A 24,694-nucleotide genomic window follows, 5' to 3' on the forward strand; every position below is an offset into this window, starting at 1 on the left:
GATACTTGCAGGTATTGTCTGAAAACAACAATCTGAGAAAATCTCAGGATGGTTTTAGGTTCTGATTATCAACAGTGAAAGCAGTTGAAGAGAGAATTTCTTTCATACAAACCTCATTTGAATGAAAGTTATCTACTGAAGCCATTCTATACACCTAAGCAAGGTATCTGGTTCAGTGAACTGGAGAAACATAGGTGTTATGTAGTCGGAGACTTAGAGCTCTCCCTCATAAGCCCCTGTCTCAGTGACAAGAAACAAACTGTAGTTTACAACAAGCAAAAGTTCCAATACTTAGATGAAACTCAAAGCATTCGTCAGGGTTCCATTCTTAGACCTTTACTGTTTATCATACACTGGCGTCCAAAATTAAAGCAACCAATGGAAATGTTGCATTTATTTTGCCGCAAAACAGTATAAACAGGTGATAGTAAAGAAGAAACAATGTAAAGAATACAGATCATAAACAACTGCAACATGCAAAAGGTAGACAAAAAGTAGTTCATTTTTTCCAACGTAATGTATTTTCTCACACATTCCGACAACTGTTTAATGTGCTCAGTATGAGGTACGACCACCTCTGGCAGCAATACAGGTCAGACAATGGGGCATGCTGTTAATGATGTCATCAATCTCATGTTGAGGCAATAATGCCCATTCTTCCTGCAGAGTTGCTCAGAAGTCTCGGATGCCGACGTGACGCAAGCCGTCTCCCTAATCCATCCGAGACACACACTATGGTATTCAAATCGGGGGAGTGAGCAAGATCTTCAGTTTACATGAAAAAATCAACTACCTCTGCTCTGTGATGCGTACAATGTCACGAAGAGCTGTCTCAGTAGTCAACATAATTCCTGCCCATTCCATTAGGAGTCCTCCTAGATATTGGTCTCTCTCCACAATGTTTGAATGCCGTAATCGTGTTCCATGTTCCCTCCAGATGTGAATGCATCGAGAATCATTCTCCACACCAAATCAGGATTCATATGTGAAAAGAACATTAGCCCACTTTTCGACCAACTAGATGGCAGGTTGATGACTCCACCCTAGACATTCCCTTCTGTGAAGGTTTGCAACAATACAGGCCACTCTACTGAAGCCTTCTGCATACCGTTTGCCTCGAGACAACATGTCCAGAGTTTGCTGAGAGGTCGGATGCCAGTTGCCATGCAGTACTGTTGTGTCCTTACAGCCAAATAACGGTCCTCTCTATCTGATGTCACATGTGGTCACCCCTGCCCTGGTCTTCAGGATACAGTTTTGGTCTCTATAAACTGTCGCCACATCCAAAAAAGCATCTGGCTAAATCATTTTGTGACTATCATGCTTCCATTCCTCCTCTTGGCCGTATTGCACCATACCACCTCATTTGACAGGCGTCCTTGCAGAACATGATCATATGGACATCTGCAGTCAGTTTGTATAATTATATCATGAGTTAGACACAGGATGGGAAAACAGTAGTTTGTTGCTTTAATTTTGGACACCAGTGTATTTGTGAATGATCTTCCGTGTAACATGCCCTGAAACCTGTACTTGATGCTGATGACACATCATCATTAGCTCTAGGAAAGAAATAAACAGATTGAAACTGGAAGATTGAGTACCTTTATCCTGTCTAGTACATGGTTCAAAGCCAATGAGCTGTCCATCAACTATGAAATGACAGTGAACATCATTTTCAGTTTATCAAGCAGTGAAACTGAATGCTCAACTGTTAAGCTATTTGGTATATACCTCGATTTCTAATTAACCTGGGAGAAACACACATACCATGCATGCAGAAAGCTCCCTTGTGTTACCTTTTTACTGACTACACTACAGACATTTGTAACACCACCTCTGTTGCTTAACTCCCACTATGCCTTCTTTCACTGCCACCTGCTATATATTATCCTTTTATGGGGTAATTCCGCAGGGACCAAGAAATTTTCATCTCGCAAAGAAAGGCTATCAGGATTATTTCTGGAGTTACAAACTCTAAAATGTTTTGTGAACAACTTTTTAAAGACTTAAAATTATTGACAGACTCATCAGTTTTTATATACTGCTGCCTACTAAAAAGTAGTACAGCAACATAAAACTAGGCAAATGAAACAGACAGATTAAAGAAAATAGGGTCTAGTTATAAATACCTGGGGGCATAAAATTATTTAATAATTCACCTTTACAGGTGCATTACATCTCAATGACTTTAAAACAAAAACTTAAAAATGGTTGAAAGAAAAGGCTTTCTACAATATTTCAGTATTTCAAAACCTTTCAAAGAATGACTCGAGATACTACATTATTTCTAAATGTAAACTATTTTGTATTTACCTTAGTATGTCAATAGTTGGATACTTCTGTACACTGTTTTCCATGTACTGTAAAATTAAGGAATTGTTCTCTAGTGTATATTTTACAAGCCTTGTATTATTACTATTAGTGTGTTTACTGTAACTGTGTGTTTGATGTAAACAATGTGTATTGTTTTTTTACTATGCAGCCATCTTGAAAATGCGTACCAACCACACTGACACTCCTCTGATAAATAACTAGCAAATAAAAAAATAAAAAAGTTATTCATTAGTCAATTTATACACTCCTAGCAGCACTAAGAGTAATGTACACACAAACCATACACTCATATTGCACTTTACTTGTGTAACTTTTTTAAGAAATTTCTACATTTACATATATCAATACAAACCACTGCAATTTGCCTGGAAAAGAGTACTCCCCTATGGGAGCTACATGTAAGAGCTCATAATAAATTCTTAGATTCAAGGCTTTCGTACGATATTTGGCCTATACCTTCAAGTGTATGCCAGTTAAAGTTTTTCAGCTCCTCTATGCTTGCCCATAGATTATACAAACATGTAACCATTTGTGCTGCCCTTCTTTGTATGAATTAAATATCCCCTTTCAGTCCTATTTGGTACAGATTACAATATTTAACAATATTCTACGATGGAATGGAGCAGACTGATTCCAATTGTGACATTCATACTGTAGTCATAGCATACCATTTTTCCAGGTTTATTCTTGCAGAGAAAGAAACAGCAACCAGCCACTTTTTATAACACTATTTATTCACATAGAAAGCACCAACCAGTATTCGAAAACAGCACAATGTTTTTTTCATTTTGTGAAGAGCATAATTTTACATTTCTGAATATTTAAGATAAAGATCTGACAGAATATATGGGCAGCTGTTTTCAGATACTAATTCATTAATAGTAACTGCATCAGCTGTAGAGAGTCTGAGGTTACTGTTAATGTTGTCTGCCAGGTTATTAATATACAACATGACGGGCAAAGGTCCCAACAGTTTCCCGGGGTGGACCTGAAGTTACGTCTACAGCTGTGGTTCTCTTCAAGGCATCACAACACACAAACAATAAATCACTCTTCAGTACACTACCACATACAAAATAAAATAGGTAACAACACTCAACTGGCAAATATAAGAACATATGATCTTGCACAGCTCTGATATCACTGTTAATGATATTACAATACTACCCATACCCAATCACACTGTTCTTCAGACTGATCAGATTTACAGTGATTTGGTAGCACTCATATTATTACTATTGCTGACAGCCATCATTTTGATCACAGCCAGGTGTCACATGAACAATGAATTGCAGGATTCACACTGAATTCATTTTCTTTCAATTAAATAGTTACATTTTTAGAAAGTAAACACAATGCAATATACACAATGTTTTATTCATTATCTAAAGTATCATAAACAATTTTTAGTATTTTTTGCTTACAGGCATTCCTTGCTTCTCTGCATTTTATTTGTCTCATTTCTGTTGCCAGATATTTTACAAAAACAGTTATGTCATCATCATAACTTTCCTGCAGTCTGTCTACAATTAATTGTATTGCACTGTCATAACTGTCACTGTTGTTTCTTTTTCTTGCAGTAGAGGACCTGGATGTAGCACTCTCTGCAGAACTCCATGAGGTTTGTGCCAGTGGCACTTGTTCTAGTATTGAATCAGATTCAACTAGTCCTATGTCCTTCACATCACTTTCTTCTGAAAATTCTATGACATTGCTGGTGGAAGATTCCACAAAATCACTTTCATGTGATGTGCTTTCATCTGTCTGAAATGTACAAAATAATGACTGAGCTAAAAATGACCATGTTGGTCCTTTGTAAAAGCTAGAAAGTTATTATTATTTACTGAGAACATACAAGTCACAATAAATACACAACTATATAACAGCCTGAACTAAAACTTATTAGTTTGCCTCACCTGTATTTGCTTTTCAGAGGCTATGGTGTTTGAGTAAATAGTAGTATTAGTATTTTAGTCATAATAGTATTAGTATCAAACAAAAAATTCAATCATACAAATATATTTATCCTGCCTGAAAGACCACATCAGAATTAAAATGAATTGTTGAAACAAGATGGTCAAATAAGATCACAGGTATGAAATAACCAGTAGCAGTGCATTATGCTCTTTCTGTTGGTATATATAAAAAATCTCTGATGTAAAGTGATTGCTAAACACTGCAGCATTCAGTAGTTTCCTATACAAATAATGAAGAGAGCAGGGCAAAATGTTTTCACTTGGACACAATACATGCAGGTGTGCACTGCTAAGATTGTGTAAAATTTTTTGTTAAATTAATATTCATATCCACCTAAATGTCACGACAAATCTCACTTTGACACACACACACACACACACACACACACACACACACTCTAACGCTCCCGTATCCGCATCCGGCTAGCGGCGAGACGCATATAATCAACATACAAGCAATCTACTTCCAAAAACTGCAAGCTAGCAATCGGAGTTCTCAATGCAACGTCAAAAATAATCGGTAAACAGATGCATGCAAACAACGGTGGCTCTCAGAATAAAAATGATCATTGATAAATGTACATACCTGAAAACTGTCACTACATTCCATAGACTGCAGAGGGGCAGTGTTCCTAATTCGTGGCATGTAATGAGCGTCTAGAAATTCGAGTTTCTGAAAATACCACAAGCCTGGCCGATATATCTGAAATTGATTAAAGTGACAAATAAAACAGGATGCAATTTACATTCAGCAAACGGTATACTATTATCCATTATTCATAAAGCAATTGGCGAGGAGTGAATACTTAACTAACATTACAATGGCTCGATGACAAAACGTAGGAAAAAAATAATAATGAATAAATACAAAAATACACACTCCCGATGTTCCATTGTACCGCCAGAAAACAAGTTTACGTGTTGTCATATGTCATGTGCTGTGATTGGCTGATATAAACATACCGGCGCCATATTGGATTACGTGTTGTGAACCTTAAGTGGCGTGGTTAGTGGTTTTTGTACTTCAAGCACTACTAAGATATGCAGTTCAACAGCAGCACATACTATTTGATTTTCCAATAATGCATCTTTTATGAGCACACTATGAGCGACAACGTCTGGAAATGTGAGGTCGGTCTATCGTAAAATCACTAATATGGTAAATACTTACGTCATCTTCGCAGGTTGCAGTCCTCATACTCTCTTTCCTCTTTCGATTTTCAACGTTGAACATGTTCCTCATATTCAAAAATTTCGTTTGGCATTCCTTTGGATTGCTCAAATGAGGCCTAACACATTTCACTTTAAGAAATACACGACAAAGCGCCTCCGCGCGACAGCGTTTGTTGTAATAATTTTTACTTTTTACATTGTAAAGACATTGTTCTTCTTTCATAGCGTTTATTAGCACTGACATTTGTTCTCTTGTCCATGCGGTAGCCATGTTGCTCAGAACTGAAAAGGGAAGAGACATGCCTGTGACGTAAAGATCGTTCTCGCATCGTATTGGTTCACGTTTCGTAGCACTTTGCTGAAATCTCAACGCATTTTTCGCGCGTGAACGCCTCAAAGCATGTGACCTCTCGAAACTCGCTATGGCCCCTAGTCGGTGTGAGGACAACTTTAGAAGAATGTCTTCCATCTACTACCGTACTCAGTAGTGTAACGGATCGTAAACTAAATCTTTTCTAGAGCACGAGGAGCTTAAAGAAACCGTTCAGCTTTTGTCCCTTCTACCTGTTCCGTTGTGGCAACGTTTCTCGGCTTCCCCTCTGGTGGAAAGGCACATTGTTCGCAGCCTGGGTAGGTGTCCCGCTGTTCAGCACCTACCGGTACTTGTTTACTTTTTAGTAGATAAGGGATGGACGTCGCACAAAGGCGATCTAACATTCTCCGCAACTACATTGTTCAGGTTTTGACGTACATCGTAAGGTTTTCCTCTGCTTAACAAAGACGTAGCGAAGCAAATGGTGAACCAGAGACCCATACATTAGACTGAATGAAGTGAAATATGCACGACTTCAGTACAGTAACTTATTACGCTGAATGCCATCACCGACCGATTTTCTTCGAAATTATGTAATTAAATGTGAGGTGACCCACGTGTAAACCCAGATCTACATACATACTCTGGAAACCACCTTACAATATGTGGCGGAGAGTACTTATAATACCACTATCATTCAATTCCTCCAATCCTGTTCCACTCACGTATGGTGCGTGGGAGTATTTACTAAAGGTAATTCTCCGTATGGGTTTATATTTCTCCAATTTTACCGTCATTTTCATTTCGCTTGAAACATTTTAAAGGAAATAATACATTGTTTGACTCTTCTTGGAACCTACGCTCTCGGGATTTGAAGAGCACCGGTAAGTCTGCGTGATGTGCAATCTGTTTTGTAGCTTCTGCTAGTGGAATCGGCTGAATATCGCCGCGAGACTGTCAGAAGTAGAGAAATATGACCGGTAGCAATTGCGCCAAATCATTTTAATGCACTCACAGTTACACAGAAATTGTCCGGTCTGATTACAATCAGACACATCTCTTGCGGCTGTAATAGAGAAGTTGTAGAAGAACTGCAGCCAGTGCAAATAAATATTCTTATAATACTGTATCCGGGGATTTGATTATGAAATTCCTCCTATACACAAAGCTTAATTCACTATTTCCTATGCACCAGACAAAGATGTCAGAACAATGTAAGCCTGAGTTCAAAATTGGTGAAATATGGAAAGAAGCTCCTAAAACAAGGCCCGAATGCGGAAAAACTTTCATGTTGAGTCAGTCACTTTTGATATGATACATTCATCAGCTACCGGTACTTAGAAGTCCATTTCTGTACGTAACAAGTAGAATCTTGTTCAGAATATGATTTAGACAGAACAGAATGCCTTGTTTAATTTCGGGACGTATCTTTAAAATGGTTACTTTTTGAGTAGACACATTCCTAACAGTTTTCCTTTAATACCTTTAATCAGAGTAGGTCTACGATATTGGCTTTTATGTTTCCCCCTTCAAAATGTAATTGTGTAAGACGCGGACACGTCTCCAGAGCCGTGACCTTGCGCCCTTGGCAGAAGTGCTAAAGTTGAGAAAACATTGCTTTCCAAGAACTTTGTTTTTGTCATCATTTTGCTTTCCATTTCCTTGCTTGAGTGAAGCAAACTTATTGATTACATGATCGAAGTCAATTTTAGCATCTGTGTCATGTTCAGTTGACTTCTTATTTTATTAAATACTTTGAGGCACTCTAGCGTAAATAGTTTCACTCCAGTCCTCATTTGTCAGAAATCGGAAGCCTTCGGTCAAACAGCATAATTAGCTCAGGTACCGCGCGCCAACCTCCGTGAGTCTACAATGCCGTAGTAAAGCATTAGGAAAAACTCCATTGTTGAACATGAGTGGTGGCACCGATATCGGTGGATTCTGACAACGACCGACACGGCCGATCGTCTCAAATCAGAACGTTACTATGTGCGCGGTCACACTGTAGCCCATCCCCGGACAACAGTCGGTGAATCTGAAACCAGTTCGTTTTCGTTGGTCAAATTGACCGACATTCTCATACATGGAATATGGAATGTGAGAGGTTAAGTCCAAGAAAGAGTGAGTTTGAGTGGCAGCCTGAGGATAAAAAATATCGTAATCGGGATTTACTTCGGAATCTATGGACCGAAATCGCAGGTTTATAGGAAAACACAGGTAGGCGAAATATTTATCGGAAATTTCAGGCGTAAATTACAGCCTCAAAAAATAATTTTTTTCAAGTGATGAGGGAGGCTTATAGTTACTCGTAGTTACTCTAGTGGATCTTTCTGGGTTGTTGTGTGTGGCCGAGCTGTTCTAGGCGCTTCAGCCTGGAACCGCGCGACCGCTACAGTCGCAGGTTCGAATCCTGCCTCGGGCATGGATGTGTGTGATGTCCTTAGGTTAGTTAGATTTAAATAGTTCTAAGTTCTAGGTGACAGATGACCTCAGATGTTAAGTCCCACAGTGCTCAGAGCCATTTGAACCATTTTTGGGTTGTTGTAGGTGGGTGCTTTGTTTGTTTACAACATGCTCCATTACACAATACTCGTAATACTACATGTATGTATTTGTGTGTATGTGTGTGTGTGTGTGTGTATGTGTGTGTGTATGTGTGTAATGTTTGTGTTGTTTGATGATGATTATTATTATTATTATGACAAGAGAAGGGAGAGTGTGCCGCCACATAGCCTTCTCGCGAGTAGCAAGCACCAAGACAGCTTCCAAGCTTAACGTCTCCATCCGACGGATGGATCACCGTCAACAATACCACATGCCCTCACTTCATGAGATACTGCGGAGAAGTTTGATGTTTAAACCAGGATATTGGCGCGAAGTCTGGTGATCAGGAACTTCACGCTACCATCATTCCTCCTCTTGCAGGCTATAGGTGGGTATTAGGTGTCTACATATTAGTATTACTGCGTATTGGCGTTTTTATGCCACTAGGATGATCGTATGACTAGGGCCTCCCGTCGGGTAGACCGTTCGCCGGGTGCAAGTCTTCCGGTTTGACGCCACTTCGGCGACTGGCGCGTCGATGGGGATGAAAAGTAGGGTGGCGATTCCGTGACATGAAGTATTCAGACTATTTTATTGTAAACATAAGGCGAGGCTTACTATCTGTGGCCCGAAAAAAGCATGTTCTTTGAGATTTTTTTTCTCGGGATATGTTATAAATATCAGTGTCAAATGTGGTCAAAATGTTTATTGATATTTCCTCTACAAACAGGAATTTTTTCGACCAGAAATGTAAGAACAAATGCGGAAGTGCCATCGGAACGAAACAAAATTTCGATGTAGATTTCCACGCGCGGTATGTCACAGGTCAGCCGGCTCGTCTGAAATCAAAATTGAGTTACGTTAGCGCAGCATGTAACGTTCTTTAGGAGTTGTGCCTCGCTTAAGTTATTTGGACCATAGGAAACAAAATAGCGACTATTTTTTTTTAAAAAAATAGGGTATTTTCATCGATTTTTCGACTTCGTCGGCCAAGTAAAGATGTTTATAGTTGATGGATCGAAATAAAAGTGGTACAACTCCTAGACAATTTAGTTAGCTTCGTCGGATACAAAGAATCATGCCAATCGGTTCAGTAGATTTGAAGTTACCATACCGCGCGATAAAAAAAAACGTCGTTTCGAGAAAAACGCGTTTGAAGTTTTGACTACATATAAATGCAATATTATGCAACGTACGTTCAATCTGCTATTTCGGGTCCATAAACTAGTCCTTCCTTTTCCTCATATGTGGCGTTCTGCTCGATCTGGGCCATCCTGTGCAGCTCCAGAGCCGCTCGAACGGCCGGTCACAAGCGGTTTTCGGCCGCTTGCATCCTGCGGTCGTCCGAACGCTTGGCGAAATGCATCGAATAGGGTCCCAGGGTGACGTCCATAGTTGTCATGGTCTTCAGAATTGGCGAATACCCTTCGTTGAAGCTGGTCAATGCCAGGAAAGTCGCCATCTCCACAGTTTTCGCAACAGAATGCAAATGCACCCGTTCAAACTTTCATTTGAATTTTGTGTGTTTCATCCCAAACAGCGGTACAATAACTCGTCCTCCGAAAGAAAAAAAAAAAACTGGTGCGTGAAAAAGGCCGATTTCAGGCAGGTGCATTTTTTTTTGTTCAACCGCGAATAACAAACATTTTCGTTCCATATTCGGAAAAACCGTTTCATGGGTGGATTCTAAACGCTTTAATGGATCCAAAAATGCAATTTAAAAGAATCGATTTTTTGAACCAAAAGATAATAAACCTCCCCTTAATGCTTGTCTTTTACATGTATGCTGAATGATGTACGTAGAAGTTTAATTGACGTGTGTTTGTAATATTACTTTTCGTAGTCTCCACGAGTCATCTTGAGCATATAACAGAACATTTGTCTCTTCATCCCATGTTTTTTTGTAAAACTTGCTTTTCGAGACAGATATATAGCTCATTCACATGCATTCGGCCTCTTTTTGGTAGCCAAAGCACTCGTCCCCAGTCACAGAGACGTCGTGGTATCCATCCGAACTCAGGTTAAAATCGAACCTACTTCAGACACAATAAAATTGAACGCGACGGAATCCCTGTCAGATTCTATACTAAACGTTCGGCTCAGTTAGCCCTTCTTCTAACTATAACCCATCGCAGATCTCTCGATCAAAAAGCTGTGTCCGGTAGTTGGAAGAAAGCACAGGTAACACCGTTCTACAAGAAGGGTAGTAGAAGTTACCCACAAAACCATCGTCCAGTACCTTTGACAACGATTTGTTGTAGACTCTTAGAACATTTTCTGAAGAACATTTTCTGAGCTCAAACATAATGAGGTATCTTGAACAGAATGACGTCCGCCATGCCAACCATCGTGGATTCCGAAAAGATCGACCATATGAAACTCAACTGGAACTTTTCTCACATGACATACTGAAAACTTTGGATAAAGGTGCTCGGGTAGATGCAGTATTTCTTGATTTGCAAAAGGCATTTGATTCAGTACCACACCTACGCTTATTGTCAAAAGTTCGATCATATGGGATATCAAGTGAAAATTGAGTCTGGACTACGGACTCTTGGGCAGGGAGGACACAGCATGTTATCTTGGACGGAGAATCATAATCAGATGTAGAAGTAACTTCGGGTGCGCCCCAGGGAAGTGTGTTAGCACCCATGCTGTACTTGCTGTATGTTACTGACATTGCGGGAAATATTAATAGTAACCTCATACATTTTGCTCATGATGCAGTTATCTATAATGAAATACTTTGAGAAAGAAGCTATAAAACTATTCAGTCAGATCTTGATACGATTTCAAAGTGGTGCAAAGACTGGCGACTTGCTTTATATGTTCGGAAATGTAAAATTCTCCACTTCACAAAAAGTCACAGCTGGAATCGGCAAACCCATACAAATAAATGGGTATAACACTTTGTATAGATGTGAAATGTAATGATCACATAGGCTCCGTTGTGGGTAAAGCCAGGTGGTAGACTTCGGTTTATTGATGTATATACTGTGGGAGCGGAATCAGTCTACAAATGAGATTGCTTACAAATCTCTTGTGCGACCCATTCTAGAATATTGCTGAAGTGTGTGGGACCCATACCAGATAGGACTAACAGGGGATATTGAACGTGTAGAGAGTAGGTCAGCACAAATGGTCGCAAGTTTGTTTGACCCGTGGGAGAGTGCTACAGTGGTACTGAATATACTGAACTGGCAGACTCTTGAAGATTCTATCCGAGAAAGTATACTAACGAAGTATCAAGAACCAGCTTTAAATGATGACTCTAGGAATATACTGCAATCCCCTATGTATAGCTCACATAGGGATCGTGAGGACAAGATTAGAATTATTACAGCCTGCACAGAGGCATTCAAACATTCTTCCCGTGTTCCATACGTGAATAGAACAGAAAGAAACCCTAATAACTCATACAATAACGTACCCTCTGCCATACACTTCACGGTGGTTCGCAGAGTATGGAGGTACGTGTACAATAGATTCTAACCTTACCAGCCGAACTTCCTTGTTCCCGCTAAAAGCTGACAAAGAGGATCGGACGTCCTGTGACAAAGCTGTCGGCCGACTTTATCGGACAAACTCTGGTGACGCCGTCTGGCAATGTTATAGTATTTGACAGATCCGCAGACAATCATTCATCGTAATTCAGTCTCTATAATCGGCGGGTCTGATGAACTACAAACGAGGAAAGGAACGGTAATCCTCCACAAAGTCTGTTTGTTTCCCCATTAGCCATGGTTAGTGCAAGTGTGCGCAAGAAACAGAATCTTTCAGTTGTCAGTTACAGTCAAACAAAGCAATAAACGGAGAGAACCGCGGACATGCGCACGACTGTTGCCCATGGGTCCCATACACTTGCGTCTGCGCACTGTAGCCCGGCCGCATGCGTCTAGTGCGCACGGAAAGTCGCACAAATGTAAACGCACGTTCAAGCTGCGCTTACTCCTGTGCGCAATAGGCGCATGTGGGCGTTGCACGAAGAGGCAAGGAGGCGCACGCACCGGCGCAAAGTCACGCATGCTTCTGAGTTGTGCGCATAGGCCGCCGTGCGCAGGCGCAGGGAGACACGTGCCGCTCGCTACTAGCTTGGCACGCCAACTAGGGCAAGGTGCACAGGGGTAAACGTGCCTTTAAGCTGTGTAAATGCGACAGCTGTAGAACCAAGCTCACTGTTGAAGCACAACCCATGTGACGTCTGTTCTGGTAGTAGTCACTTCTTTATGATGCTACTTGGACGACATGATGCTGTGAAAACTGCGTGCATTTACAGTCTGGGCCGTGGGAAAGACTTTTTCTCGCAGGCAAAAGACGGAATACATGGGACGGGAAAACTCACGTTCCTTTCAGGGTTAATTTTTAAATCGTCTCGCTGGTGTTTTTTTTTTTCGGCCAGCTTTTGTGCACCCTCTGTGTGCGTGCACCCTTGGAGGGGCCCTATCTCGCCATGGCCTCTGTACGGCTACCTGCGTCGGCTTCCCAGTTACATAATAGCAACACCAACATCACAATTTCGACAGACTTAAAAATCAGTTCTCGAAAACAGAACTCTAATAAACGTACACAAAAAACTGAAGGTGATAAGCCCAAAAACAAAAAACAAAACAAGTGCTGGTGTGAGTAAGACGCGTACTGTGGGATCCGCAAAAACTTAATTATGTATATAAACAGTTCATCAGTTCTAGGAATCGAGAATCTCCACCATTTTTGCCTGTTATCGACATTGATACTGGCAAGATATCGATCCCAGGGATGTTAATATAGGAGGCGGGCGACTATTATTATAATAATCAGTAGTTCTCCATTTAGGCTGACTGGGTTGCAGTGGTAAAACTCAACGTTTGTTTAGTCTGTGAATGTTTATTTCGCGTACAATTTGGAACGCCATATCTACGCCGCTTCTTGATATCTGCTGATGGATAAATTCCGAAACGCGTCATATGAGCCGAAAAGTCATTCCTTGCCTGATGTTTGATTCTTACCATTGCGACCCAGTCAGCCTGAATGCAGAACTACCGACTGTTTCTCAAGTCGAATAACAAAAGAAATATTTTTTCGTGTGATGTATTTCCAAATTAACAATTTTCGGTTTTGTTCCTGAATTTGCACTGTGAAATCTAACTACTTGCCAAATTTCATCATTGTAATTCAATGGGAAGTACGCCATAGGTTTTGATGAGTGAGTTTGCGAGCACGAAAATATGTGACATAAGTGGCTGTATCTTATGTTTGCATCGACTTACAAGCTAATGTTATTATACCCCCAATGGACAATATACAGTAGTATGTGACACAAACCTCGACTTGATACGTCTACCCTTTCCTGAGAAAAATGGGTCTCAACAGACGGACAGACTGTCTGATAACAAATGACACATCTTTTCGCTTGGTATAATTACAATTTTACAGTTTTCGAATGTTTTTCCTTTGGGTGTACCGTGAAACGTTACTTACGTTCCTGATTCTGCGCCAATGAGAAATACCCTACAGGTTTTGATTAGTAAGTTTGCGAGTATCGAAATATGTGAGCTAAATGGCCGTTGCTTTTGGCTGCACTGACTTAGAAACGTACATTTATTACACTGCTAACAGCCTATAGACCTTAGTATGTGACATAAATTTCAACTTGATTCATTTACCCGTTCCTAAGATAAAGGAATCTTAACAGATGGGCGAACTGAAAGAGTCAGTTAAGAAAAGAACAAAAAAAAAATCATGTAAAACAATTAGGAATTTACAGTTTTGGAACCTTTTCTTACTTCAGTTGCACTGTGTAATCTCCCTTTTTGCCAAATTTCATGGTCCAGGACAACGGGAAGTACCATGTAGTTTCAATGAGTGAGTTTGCGATTATTAAAATGTGTGACATAAACGGCCGTATCTTTCGATTGCACTGACGAAAAAGCTTCGATTTATTACACCGCCATGAGCCTGTAGGCCTCAGTACGTGACACAAATTTCAGCTTGATACAACTACCCCTGCCCGAGAAAAAGGGTTTTTAACAGTCGAACAGACATTCAGACAGACGGACAACAAAGCGATCGTATGAGGGTTCCGTTTCTACAAACTGAGGTGCAGATAACGGAAATGTACGAGTATATAGAGAGGATAGCATAAAATGTGCCCCAATGGAGGCTACCAACACACATGTTGCCCCATGACGCGTATCCAGAGTTGCACGTCCAAAAGGTCTTCTGCAGTTGGCTTTCAGACTCCAGAAACATCCGACTGAACCAATTTACCTAGTGATCTTCCTAGTGTTGAGGAACATTGCCGTGATCTGCAGGAGAAAGTTGCTGTGCGAACACAAATAACAATGGCTCCCGAACGGCTTTACGGTGACTATAAGGCTGCACCTACATTACGTCCGGAAGTCTTCCGTTCCGATCCGGTACGGTGAAGGGCAATAAACGCTCTCCAGCGTCGTCCGACGTGAATGCCCACACTGGGTCCGAGCCGATCCAGCAACGGCGCGCAGCTGTTGCACGTGGGACGGGAAGTGATTACACTGAGCGTCAACCCAGTGTACTGTCGTCATTCATGAGTTCCCGCACTGTGCTCGGTTACACGCTAGACAAGCATATTCACCTTAAAAGACGTAGGAAAAGGTCTTGGGTGCATCGTTTTAATGAAGACATACCTACAGGGGAGTTTTTTTTATAACTTCCCAGTCACTGCGAACTTTTCCAGATAAGTTCAAAGACTATTACCACATGTCTATACAAACGTTTGACTATATACTTGAAAGCATAAGAGACGTTATAACTGGCCAATCCATGATGATGATGATGATGACGATGAGGTCCCATACTCCGAGGAGCGTAGGGAACGATGCGGGAGACCCGCACCGCCGATTAGGCAAGGTCGTGGCGTAGGTGGTTTGCCATTGCCTTTCTCCGTCCGTAATGGGGATGAATGATGATGATGAAGACAACACAATAACACCCAGTCATCTCGAAGCAGGAAAAATCCCTGACCCCGCCGGGAATCGAACCCGGGACCCCGTGCGTGAGAAGCGAGTACGCTACCCACTCCAGAAGAAAAACTTACTATCACAATCAGGTAAGTCAACGTTAAAAGCAGCTGATAGCCTTTTTGTTATTGTGAGTGCCATAACTGGTCAAATTCTATTAGAATATTATAAATAAAATCTGGCATCAGTTACAATAAAATAAATTATTAACCTAGACATACATTTGTTAACGTTCCTTCACGGTAATATTAGATATTATTATCAAATAAGCAACTGTTAACACGTATCTATGTATGATCTGAAAATCACAATGAAACAATTGCTTGGTTCAAGACTTACAAATATCAGCGTTGAATTTGATGAGAAAATTGTGTAAAACAAACGTCTAGTTTATACGTAACAATATATTAACAGTACATTAGGGACAGCCCATTAAAATGAATTGCCATCAGGTTGTTAATCAGGAGGGCACATTTGAAGTACACTCACAATGGAAGACTAATCTTGGGCATAATTAGATGCAAAAAAATGTTCAAATGTGTGTGAAATCTTATGGGACTTAACTGCTAAGGTCATCAGTCTCTAAGCTTACACACTACTTAACCTAAATAATCCTAAGGACAAATACACATACCCATGCCCGAGGGAGGGCTCGAATCTCCGCCGGGACCAGCAGCACAGTCCATGACTGCGGCGCCTTAAATTAGATGCACATGGTGACGGGTAAGGTGACGGTAGCAACGATGGTAAAGGACATCCAGTGTGTTACTATATATAACTTGAAGATCTCTCACCATTTTTGAAGCTGTGAGCTACTAAGGCTTCCGTGATGTCCCCCAAGATTTTCATATTTAGTCTCATTTCCTCCAGTTCATCCATTTGTTTGACGGATGGCAGTAAACTCGTCATCATCCTGATATTTCTGTTTTTGAGAAACATGTTGCTCAAATATGTCGAACTTTTTTTTTCTCAATGTCCAGCACATGTGAATCTTAATCATATTTTTTTTTACATGACGTTTTGAGCTGTTTCTGACTGCTTTCACAGAAGACGACTTAGAAGCAGACACCTCTCGTTCGCCTGAAGAGAGACACATTTCACCACCATTTGTACTTTTCTTACTTGTTGTGGTGAGACTTTGATCATGTGGAGAAGGCTCATTCTCTTTCTCTGTGGAAGGCAAGTTTCCTGAGCCGGGCCCAGGTATTATAATGTATTTCAAAAACAGCATGCTTTTTAAATGGAGCCATTTATCAGATGCAGTAGTCTCCTGACCCCTCTTGGAGTCATGTTGTATTTTATATTTTTTCCTTAAAGGGTCTCACAGATTCTGCCACGTTATCCGAGCCTGTTCTCCTGAAAAAGGAAACGTAAATCTCACAAAATCAGCACAGAAGGTGTACTCCCTTCTTGGAACAAATGTTCTGTTATTGTTTATGTATGTTTAAGATTCCTAAAACATCTCTAACAAAGGCTACCCATGTCATCTGAAAATATTCCATTATCATTTCACTCTTTCAGGCACGTAGCAACAGGGATGTCTTTTCGGTCGTTGGGCCTAACATTTCGACTGAGTGATTATACTGTAGGTAAGTGTGTCTCGGCAGTTGTGGATACGATATGGGGAATTTCTGTGAGCAACATCTACCCGTTCCTGAACCGAAAATTTTTGAAGAAATAGCGAGAGGATTCCACGAGCGGTGGAGTTTTGTTCACGCAGTTGGATACATTGATAGCAAGCATATCAGAATTAAATGTCCAAAACAAAGTGGAACTACGTTTTTTAGCTACAAAAAGTTTTACAATAGTTTTACAAACTGTGGCGGACTACAGTTGTCGATTTATTTTTTATAGATGTAGGAAGTTATGGGAAACAGAGTGCTGGAGGAACGTTTTCTGCTTCTACATTGTCTGCGTTCTTAGAGAACGGTCATGCTACGCTACCGCAACCTTCTCCTGTCGAAGGAACTACTACAGATATGCCGTTTGTCTTGCTTGGAGACGATGGATATCCTTTGAAAACTTACCTCATGAAACCTTATTCCAAACGACATATCTCACACGAAGAAAAAGTTTTCAATTACAGGCTATCGAGGGCTAGAAGCAGTGTGGAGTGTGCTTTCGGTATCATGACTGCCAAGAGGCGTTTACTGGGAAAATATATTGAAACAGGACCTGACAAAGCGGATAGGATAGTGAACTGTATTTGCTTACTGCAGAACGCAATTATTGACCGAGAAGGTGGTGACTTCTTTAACTCCACAAGTTTAGAATAAGACGCAAGTGCGTCACCAAGTCAAGAAAGTGGTTCATCAAGAACAATCACACCGTCACAACAATCAGACCGTCACAACAGGCTCTAATTATCAATTAGAAATTCAAGCCATACTCCGATGGGATTGGCGCACGTCCGTGGCGAAACGAACGCATAGTGTTTTTTGTAATTAAAAAGTTATTTATTTTTGACAATTATAAGTTAAAAGTAATGTGATCGAAATTAGTAGTGATATGTAGTAACATGTAGTGATATGAAAGCAATCAATAAAACTATTGCAGCATAACTTCGATATTTACCGTTGACTGATAGTTGCTCCCCAATAGATTCCCACAATTGTCGTTTAATATGCCGGTTATGGTAGCCTTTAATCCTCTAGTTCCACAAGCGAGGCTCATTCCTAACGAGATGAATTAGAAGTTCCCTGTCGATCATCCCGTTCGTGGTGAAACGCCGGACTGCACTGCCGAACTGGAAATAAACATGTTTGATTGGCCAATCCGGCATTCCGGTGCCGGACGACGTCTTACGGCGCTTCTCCCACTAATGTAGGCACCTGCATTAGCCACCTGATGTTTCTTTTTTGCTCAGGCGTTAGCCGCCGCCGACCGGATCATAAGAATAAACCTGATGTAAACATTGCACTATGTATTCTTCCGCGTTTGCTAGAACCTCATTGGATTTCCGTTTCACGTGGGGCTGCAGCCAAGCTGTTTCGAGTAATGTACTATCTGTGCTGTGCTTTATGCGCACATCGACTTAGCCATAATTCGGGACAACAGCTTTACCGGCGCATTTAACTTGGACAACACGCCCTGCAGTGACGTGGCCAGCTGCAGTCCACACGTAAAAAGAGACGAGCAGAGAAGCAATACAGCTCTGAATGTCATTTAATTTTTAAGCAGAATGAAACAATGCATTGCAAATCTTCCACAATAAGCTCCTTAGACGACTAGACGAAAACAGCAACACGTTATCGTTTTTAGCTAACGTACTATTGTAATTAAAAACAAGAATCATGAAAATTTCGGACTTAACCTCAGGGTAATTTTTCTGCATAGGCTGTGTGTAACGAAAGAGATTATTGAAGGATTTCACCATGTAGTTAAATACTGAAGGTATTACTTACAATCAGTCGTCTGGTAATCCCTTAACTCCTTCCTTATCCGAATCCGAGAAATACATTTCAGTTCCGGAAGTGTCACCTGCTACGTTGATAACGAGCCCATCAACAACAGAATCCCGAAGCCAACCAGGCGCAGCATTTTCTCTTCTTCTTTTAAGCTACGGCCACACTTGCGTTTTTTGAAGCTGGACACTCAGCGTCAAAAGACGCCACGCCATCGTTATAGGCAGGCTGGAGAAGGCCGGTGTAACCAGACACAGCGTCTTTTCTGCCAAAGTCCGACGGGAAGACGCATCTTCAAGGTCAGACACTAGTCGGATGGGTTGGGGTCCATTCCCTGCGTCAAAAGACGCTTCTCACATTGCGTTCCGAAATGGCTCAAATGGCTCTGAGCAGTATGGGACTTAACATCTGAGGTCATCAGTCCCCTAGAACTTAGAACTACTTAAACCTAACTAACCTAAGGATATCACACACATCCGTGCCCGAGGCAGGATTCGAACCTGCGATCGTAGTGGTCGCGCGGTTCCAGACTGAAGCGCCTATAACCGCTCGGTCACAAAGGGCGGCGTTTGCGTTCCTACGTGAACTCAGTAACTTTGCAGTGTGTCAACACAAAGTAGTATGTGTATTCAAGTGTTTCATTACAGTTTTTTCGATGTGTGGGATGGAAAAAATTGAACTTGATAGCGAACATATTAATTTAGAAGTTCAAGCTCGACCTTTTTTATACGCCATTCAAAATGCGGATTATGAAATCGGACAAAAAACAAGAGACGGTTGGCTAGCTGTGACATCTAATGTTGTTGGTGAAGGTTGCGACAACATGGACAAAGAAACAAAAGAAGCCTTAGGTAAGTGTAGTAAAAACATTTAATTTGGGTAGTATAAAAGATCAAAAATACAATAAAATATTAAAAGTTTATGAAAGAAAACTAGTGAATTACGTATGTTAAATTAAGTAAGTACAACAAGTCACAATACATGCGCTTTATTGTAGAATATTAGAGGTGTCTTGTTATGCCAGCAGCCTTTTTCACTCAGCAATGTTTGCGTATCGGTTTTGTCAGGGTAAAGAACGTGCGGTAGCACAGAAATACTCAGCAAACTGATATCTTCTGTGTGTTCCTTTCTCGGTCCGTCTTGTCCCCTGGGCCAGAATGCTGTCCAAAGGACACGATAAAGTGTCTTCAAAGTTGTACTCATCGTTTTCCCTCACAAAGTTGTGCAGTACACAATTGGCTTTAACGATGATGTCAACCAAATCGATGCTGACGTCAATCGGACGGTGGAATATGCTCCATCTATTGGCTAAAATACCTAATGCGTATTCCACGTACCGCCTGGCACTCGATAAACGGTAGTTAAAAATTCTTTTAATGTTACTCATGTCCTTACCGGGGTATGGTCTCAGAAGGTTTTCACACAGAGGAAAGGCTTCATCTTCCACAAACAAACACATATGGCAGTAATCGACAGATGTATCGTTTGGTAAGGGGGCTGGTGGTGGTAATGGTAAATTGTTGGAACAGAGTTTCTTGCAAGAATTAGCACTTTTCGCGATGTTTGAATCTTCCTCGTGTCCAAAGGCCCCACCATCTATATATCTGGAGCAGTAATTTGCGTCAGCTACTGCCATTAAAACTATTGAAAAATACTTCTTGTAGTTAAAGTATTCACTACTCGATCCACATGGATTGATCACTCTAATATGCTTACCATTAATACATCGCACGCAATGTGGAAAATTGGCTTCTTTTTTTTAAAAAAAACTACAAACTGATATTCAACGAATCTTCAGCAGTTAATTATTTCATATATTGGCCTTGCATTGTTTCCCAAATTGCTGAGCATGTCTCTCGAATGAATTAGTGAAATTCGGTGGCAGGAGGAACAAGACTTCTGGTCAGGTGACCACAGGGTTATAAACACAAAATCAAATAGGGGTAATGCAGGAGTAGGTTTAATAATGAATAGAAAAATAGGAATGCGGGTAAGCTACTACAAACAGCATAGAGAACGCATTATTGTGGCCAAGATAGATAAGAAGCCGACACTTACTACAGTAGCACAAGTTTATATTCCAACTAGCTCTGCAGATGACGAAGAAATTGAAGAAATGTATGATGAAATAATAGTGAAGGGTGATGATAATTTAATAGTCATGGGTGACTGGAATTCGGTAGTAGGAAAAGGGAGAGCAGGAAACGTGGTAGTTGAATATGGATTGGGGCTAAGAAATGAAAGAGGAAGCCGCCTGGTAGAATTTTGCACAGAGCACAACTTAATCATAGCTAACACTTGGTTCAAGAACCATAAAAGAAGGCTTATACATGGAAGAAGCCTGGAGACATTGACAGGTTTCAGATAGATTATATAATGGTAAGACAGAGATTTAGGAACCAGGTTTTAAATTGTAAGACATTCCCAGGGGCAGATGTGGACTCCAGCCAAAATCTATTGGTTATGAACTGTAGATTAAAACTGAAGAAACTGCAAAAAGGTGGAAATTTAAGGAGATGGGACCAGGATAAACTAAAAGAACCAGAGGTAGTAAATGAAGCAGGCAAAAAGGAATACAGACATCTCAAAAATGAGATCGACAGGAAGTGCAAAATGGCTAAGCAGGGGCGGCTAGAGGACAAATGTAAGGATGTAGAGGCTTATCTCACTAGGGGTAAGATAGATACTGCCTACAGGAAAATTAAAGACACCTTTGGAGAAAACAGAACCACTTGTATGAACATCAAGAGCTCAGATGGAAACCCAATTCTAAGCAAAGAAAGAAAAGCAGAAAGGTGGAGGGAGTATATAGGTGGTCTATACAAGGGCGATGTACTTGAGGACAATATTATGGAAATGGAAGAGGATGTAGATGAAGATGAAATGGGAGATACGATACTGCGTGAAGAGTTTGACAGAGCACTGAAAGACCTGAGTCGAAACAAGGCCCCGGGAGTAGACAACATTCCATTTGAACTACTGACGGCCTTGGCAGAGCCAGTCCTGACAAAACTCTACCACCTGGTGAGCAAGATGTATGAGACAGGCGAAATACCCTCAGACTTTAAGAAGAATATAATAATTCCAATCCCAAAGAAAGCAGGCGATGACAGATGTGAAAATTACCGAACTATCAGTTTAATAAGTCACAGCTGCAAAATACTAACGCGAATTCCTTACAGAAGAATGGAAAAACTAGTAGAAGCCGACCTCGGGGAAGATCAGTTTGGATTCCGTAGAAATATTGGAACACATGAGGCAATACTGACCCTACGACTTATCTTAGAAGCTAGATTAAGGAAGGACAAACCTACGTTTCTAGCATTTGTAGACTTAGAGAAAGTTTTTGACAATGTTGACTGGAATACTCTCTTTCAAATTCTAAAGGTGGCAGGGGTAAAATACAGGGAGCGAAAGGCTATTTACAATTTGTACAGAAACCAGATGGCAGTTATAAGAGTCGAGGTACATGAAAGGGAAGCAGTGGTCGGGAAGGGAGTGAGACAGGGTTGTAGTCTCTCCCAGATGTTATTCAATCTGTATATTGAGCAAGCAGTAAAGGAAACAAAAGAAAAATTTGGAGTAGGTATTAAAATCCATGGAGAAGAAACAAAAACTTTGAGGTTCGCCGATGACGTCGTAATTCTGTCAGATACAGCAAAGGACCTGGAAGCGCAGTTGAATGGAATGGATAGTATCTTGAAAGGAGGATATAAGATGAATATCAACAAAAGCCAAACGAGGATAATGGAATGTAGTCGAATTAAGTCGGGTGATGCTGAGGGAATTAGATTAGGAAATGAGACACTTAAAGTAGTAAAGGAGTTTTGCTATTTGGGGAGCAAAATAACTGATGATGGTCGAAGTAGAGAGGATATAAAATGTAGACTGGCAATGGTAAGGAAAGCGTTTCTGAAGAAGAGAAATTTGTTAACATCGAATATAGATTTATATATCAGGAAGTCGTTTCTGAAAGTATTTGTTTGGAGTGTAGTCACGCATGGAAGTGAAACATGGACGATAACTAGTTTGGACAAGAAGAGAATAGAAGCTTTCGAAATGTGGTGCTACTACAGAAGAATGCTGAAGATAAGGTGGATAGATCACGTAACTAATGAGTAGTTATTGAATCGGATTGGGGAGAAGAGAAGTTTGTGGCACAACTTGACCAGAAGAAGGGATCGGTTGGTAGGACATGTTCTGAGGCATCAAGGGATCTCCAGTTTAGTATTGGAGGGCAGCGTGAAGGGTAAAAATCGTAGAGGTAGACCAAGAGATGACTACACTAAGCAGATTCAGAAGGATGTAGGTTGCAGTAGGTACTGGGAGATGAAGAAGCTTGCACAGGATAGAGTAGCATGGAGAGCTGCATCAAACCAGTCTCAGGACTGAAGACCACAACAACAACAACAACAACAACGTCTCTCGAATAATCTTTGAAATTGTTGAATGTCCAAGTTGAAACTGGAAGTGTACAGATCTGATAGAATTGCCAGTTGCGAGATACCTACAATGAAACATTGATAAGGGGTTCAAAGTACAACCAATATTTATATTATGTGGTTTTGTTTTAGGTAAGATTGTGCAAAAAAAGGGGAAGAGCATTAAAGATTGCTACTACAAAAATGTGAAAATGCAAGATGACAAAAGTGGAGATTCATCAAAACCCAGGAAACATTACATTTATCACAAACAGTTGTCATTTCTCCAACCTTTATGTGTAGAAAGTGGGTGAGTATTCCAAAGTTATAATGCTCGTGCATTTTTAAACTCCAGACTGAGCGATGCATGGCCACAAATTATAAAATTTTACTGTAGACAATTACAGTTTTCTCTTTTCACCACAGGCCAACATCTGGGAATATGGCTGTCGATTTAACAGAAAGTACACAAGCCGCTGACAACAAAACTGCACAACAAGAAGCAAGCACGACACCTGAAACACAACATACTACATCCAAAGCCTCTCTCCCTGCTCGCACAGCGCAAAGGGAGAAAGTCCATTACCGAAGAAATGAAAACAGGACGAGTTTGAAAAATTGTTGTTGGGCGTTTTGGAATATTTACAATTGTTTCAGTCCTTCACACATGCACAGCCGTTCAGAATTACATCTGAAAGTGACCAACAATCATCTCAGTTCACAAGTAGCACACCTTCAATGATCTTCGAGGAAAAATCAGAAGATTCAATCCTGTCCTTTTATGCACTGTAAACAAATAATACAATAAATAGTAAAACTTCACTTACCTTAGAGTAATTGATAGTTTTTCTTCAGCCCTTATACAATCACGTAGTCGAGTGTTTCTTCTAGTAATAGCATTCGACATATTAGACAGCAGAGTTTCGTATGACTTAATAGACATCATGTAGTACTCAAAAAACTTTTCAGGGTTTTCTTTAAGTTTGTTGTGTAACAGATTGAATGTGACTGTCTCTGATCTTCCCTCAGTTACTGGATTAGTCCACAAAACGTCATTTTTGTCTACGTCGTCTCCGTCGAATCACTAACAATGCACCACATATTATTGTTGCAGACTGTTTATTTAATACATTCATTCCTCAATGCCAGGCAGGTCTGAAACGCTACTGAGCCAAATATGGCCACATTCACGTGTATGGTCGCTAGGACGCGTTGCGCTGAAAGAAGCTATATACACGGTCGAATGTGGCCACCATCAGGCGACTTTTGGAGCTTCTTCTTTAGACTTTGAGCGTCCAGCTTCAAGAAACCCAAGTGTGGCCGTAGCCTTATGACGAGCCGTTCGGTATCCTGCCAGCGTTCGGCAGTGTCGTGTGAAAAAGCTGCGTGCGTTAGTTACAGTAAGGCTAGGCGCAAATTGAGACGCATATAGCACGTGTGACGTGAGAAGACACAACAGCGCGGCACGCACGTGCCGCACGAGTCGCGAGGCTGCAGCGCATATTGCGGGTACACCACACTTATCACCCGCCGATTGGCGACACACTGC

General features: G+C 40.8%; 2 protein-coding genes across 7 annotated transcripts; one reads left to right on the top strand and one right to left on the bottom strand.

Moving 5' to 3' along the window:
* Positions 1-3,492: 3,492 nt before the first annotated feature.
* Positions 3,493-24,694, bottom strand: LOC126354372 (uncharacterized). Of its 5 annotated transcripts, none has more exons than XR_007565310.1 (3): positions 23,973-24,694; positions 4,900-5,016; positions 3,493-4,101 (listed from the first exon to the last, which is right to left on the bottom strand). XR_007565310.1 is itself a non-coding variant. In XM_050003959.1 (3 exons), exons 1-3 carry the CDS (start codon positions 5,953-5,955, stop codon positions 3,712-3,714), a joined length of 978 nt encoding a protein of 325 aa, XP_049859916.1. In that variant the 5' UTR covers positions 5,956-6,085; the 3' UTR covers positions 3,493-3,711. The 5 variants fall into 5 exon arrangements, 3 of the variants coding, with proteins under 3 accessions (XP_049859916.1, XP_049859918.1, XP_049859917.1); XR_007565309.1 differs by lacking the exon at positions 23,973-24,694 and adding an exon at positions 5,129-5,233; XM_050003959.1 differs by lacking the exon at positions 23,973-24,694 and adding an exon at positions 5,485-6,085.
* On the top strand, positions 5,360-23,943 carry LOC126354373 (uncharacterized). 2 transcript variants are annotated; one of them, XR_007565311.1, is made up of 3 exons: positions 5,360-5,444; positions 23,299-23,455; positions 23,572-23,943. XR_007565311.1 is itself a non-coding variant. In XM_050003962.1 (3 exons), exons 1-3 carry the CDS (start codon positions 19,548-19,550, stop codon positions 23,885-23,887), a joined length of 501 nt encoding a protein of 166 aa, XP_049859919.1. In that variant the 5' UTR covers positions 19,518-19,547; the 3' UTR covers positions 23,888-23,943. The 2 variants fall into 2 exon arrangements, 1 of the variants encoding a protein (XP_049859919.1); XM_050003962.1 differs by lacking the exon at positions 5,360-5,444 and adding an exon at positions 19,518-19,575.

Source organism: Schistocerca gregaria, chromosome 3 (genome assembly GCF_023897955.1).
Source record: "Schistocerca gregaria isolate iqSchGreg1 chromosome 3, iqSchGreg1.2, whole genome shotgun sequence".
NCBI lineage: Eukaryota > Metazoa > Arthropoda > Insecta > Orthoptera > Acrididae > Schistocerca > Schistocerca gregaria.

Coding starts and splice junctions, on each gene's coding strand:
- LOC126354373 (XM_050003962.1), top strand. CDS start 19,548: ATGGACAAAGAAACAAAAGAAGCCTTAG. Junction 19,576..23,298: donor AGAAACAAAAGAAGCCTTAG/GTAAGTGTAGTA, acceptor GTTTTGTTTTAG/GTAAGATTGTGCAAAAAAAG. Junction 23,456..23,571: donor CCTTTATGTGTAGAAAGTGG/GTGAGTATTCCA, acceptor TTTTCACCACAG/GCCAACATCTGGGAATATGG.
- LOC126354372 (XM_050003959.1), bottom strand. CDS start 5,955: ATGGAAGACATTCTTCTAAAGTTGTCCTCACACCGACTAGGGGCCATA. Junction 5,017..5,484: donor CTGCAACCTGCGAAGATGAC/GTAAGTATTTAC, acceptor AATCAATTTCAG/ATATATCGGCCAGGCTTGTG. Junction 4,102..4,899: donor AATGTAGTGACAGTTTTCAG/GTATGTACATTT, acceptor TGTACATTTCAG/ACAGATGAAAGCACATCACA.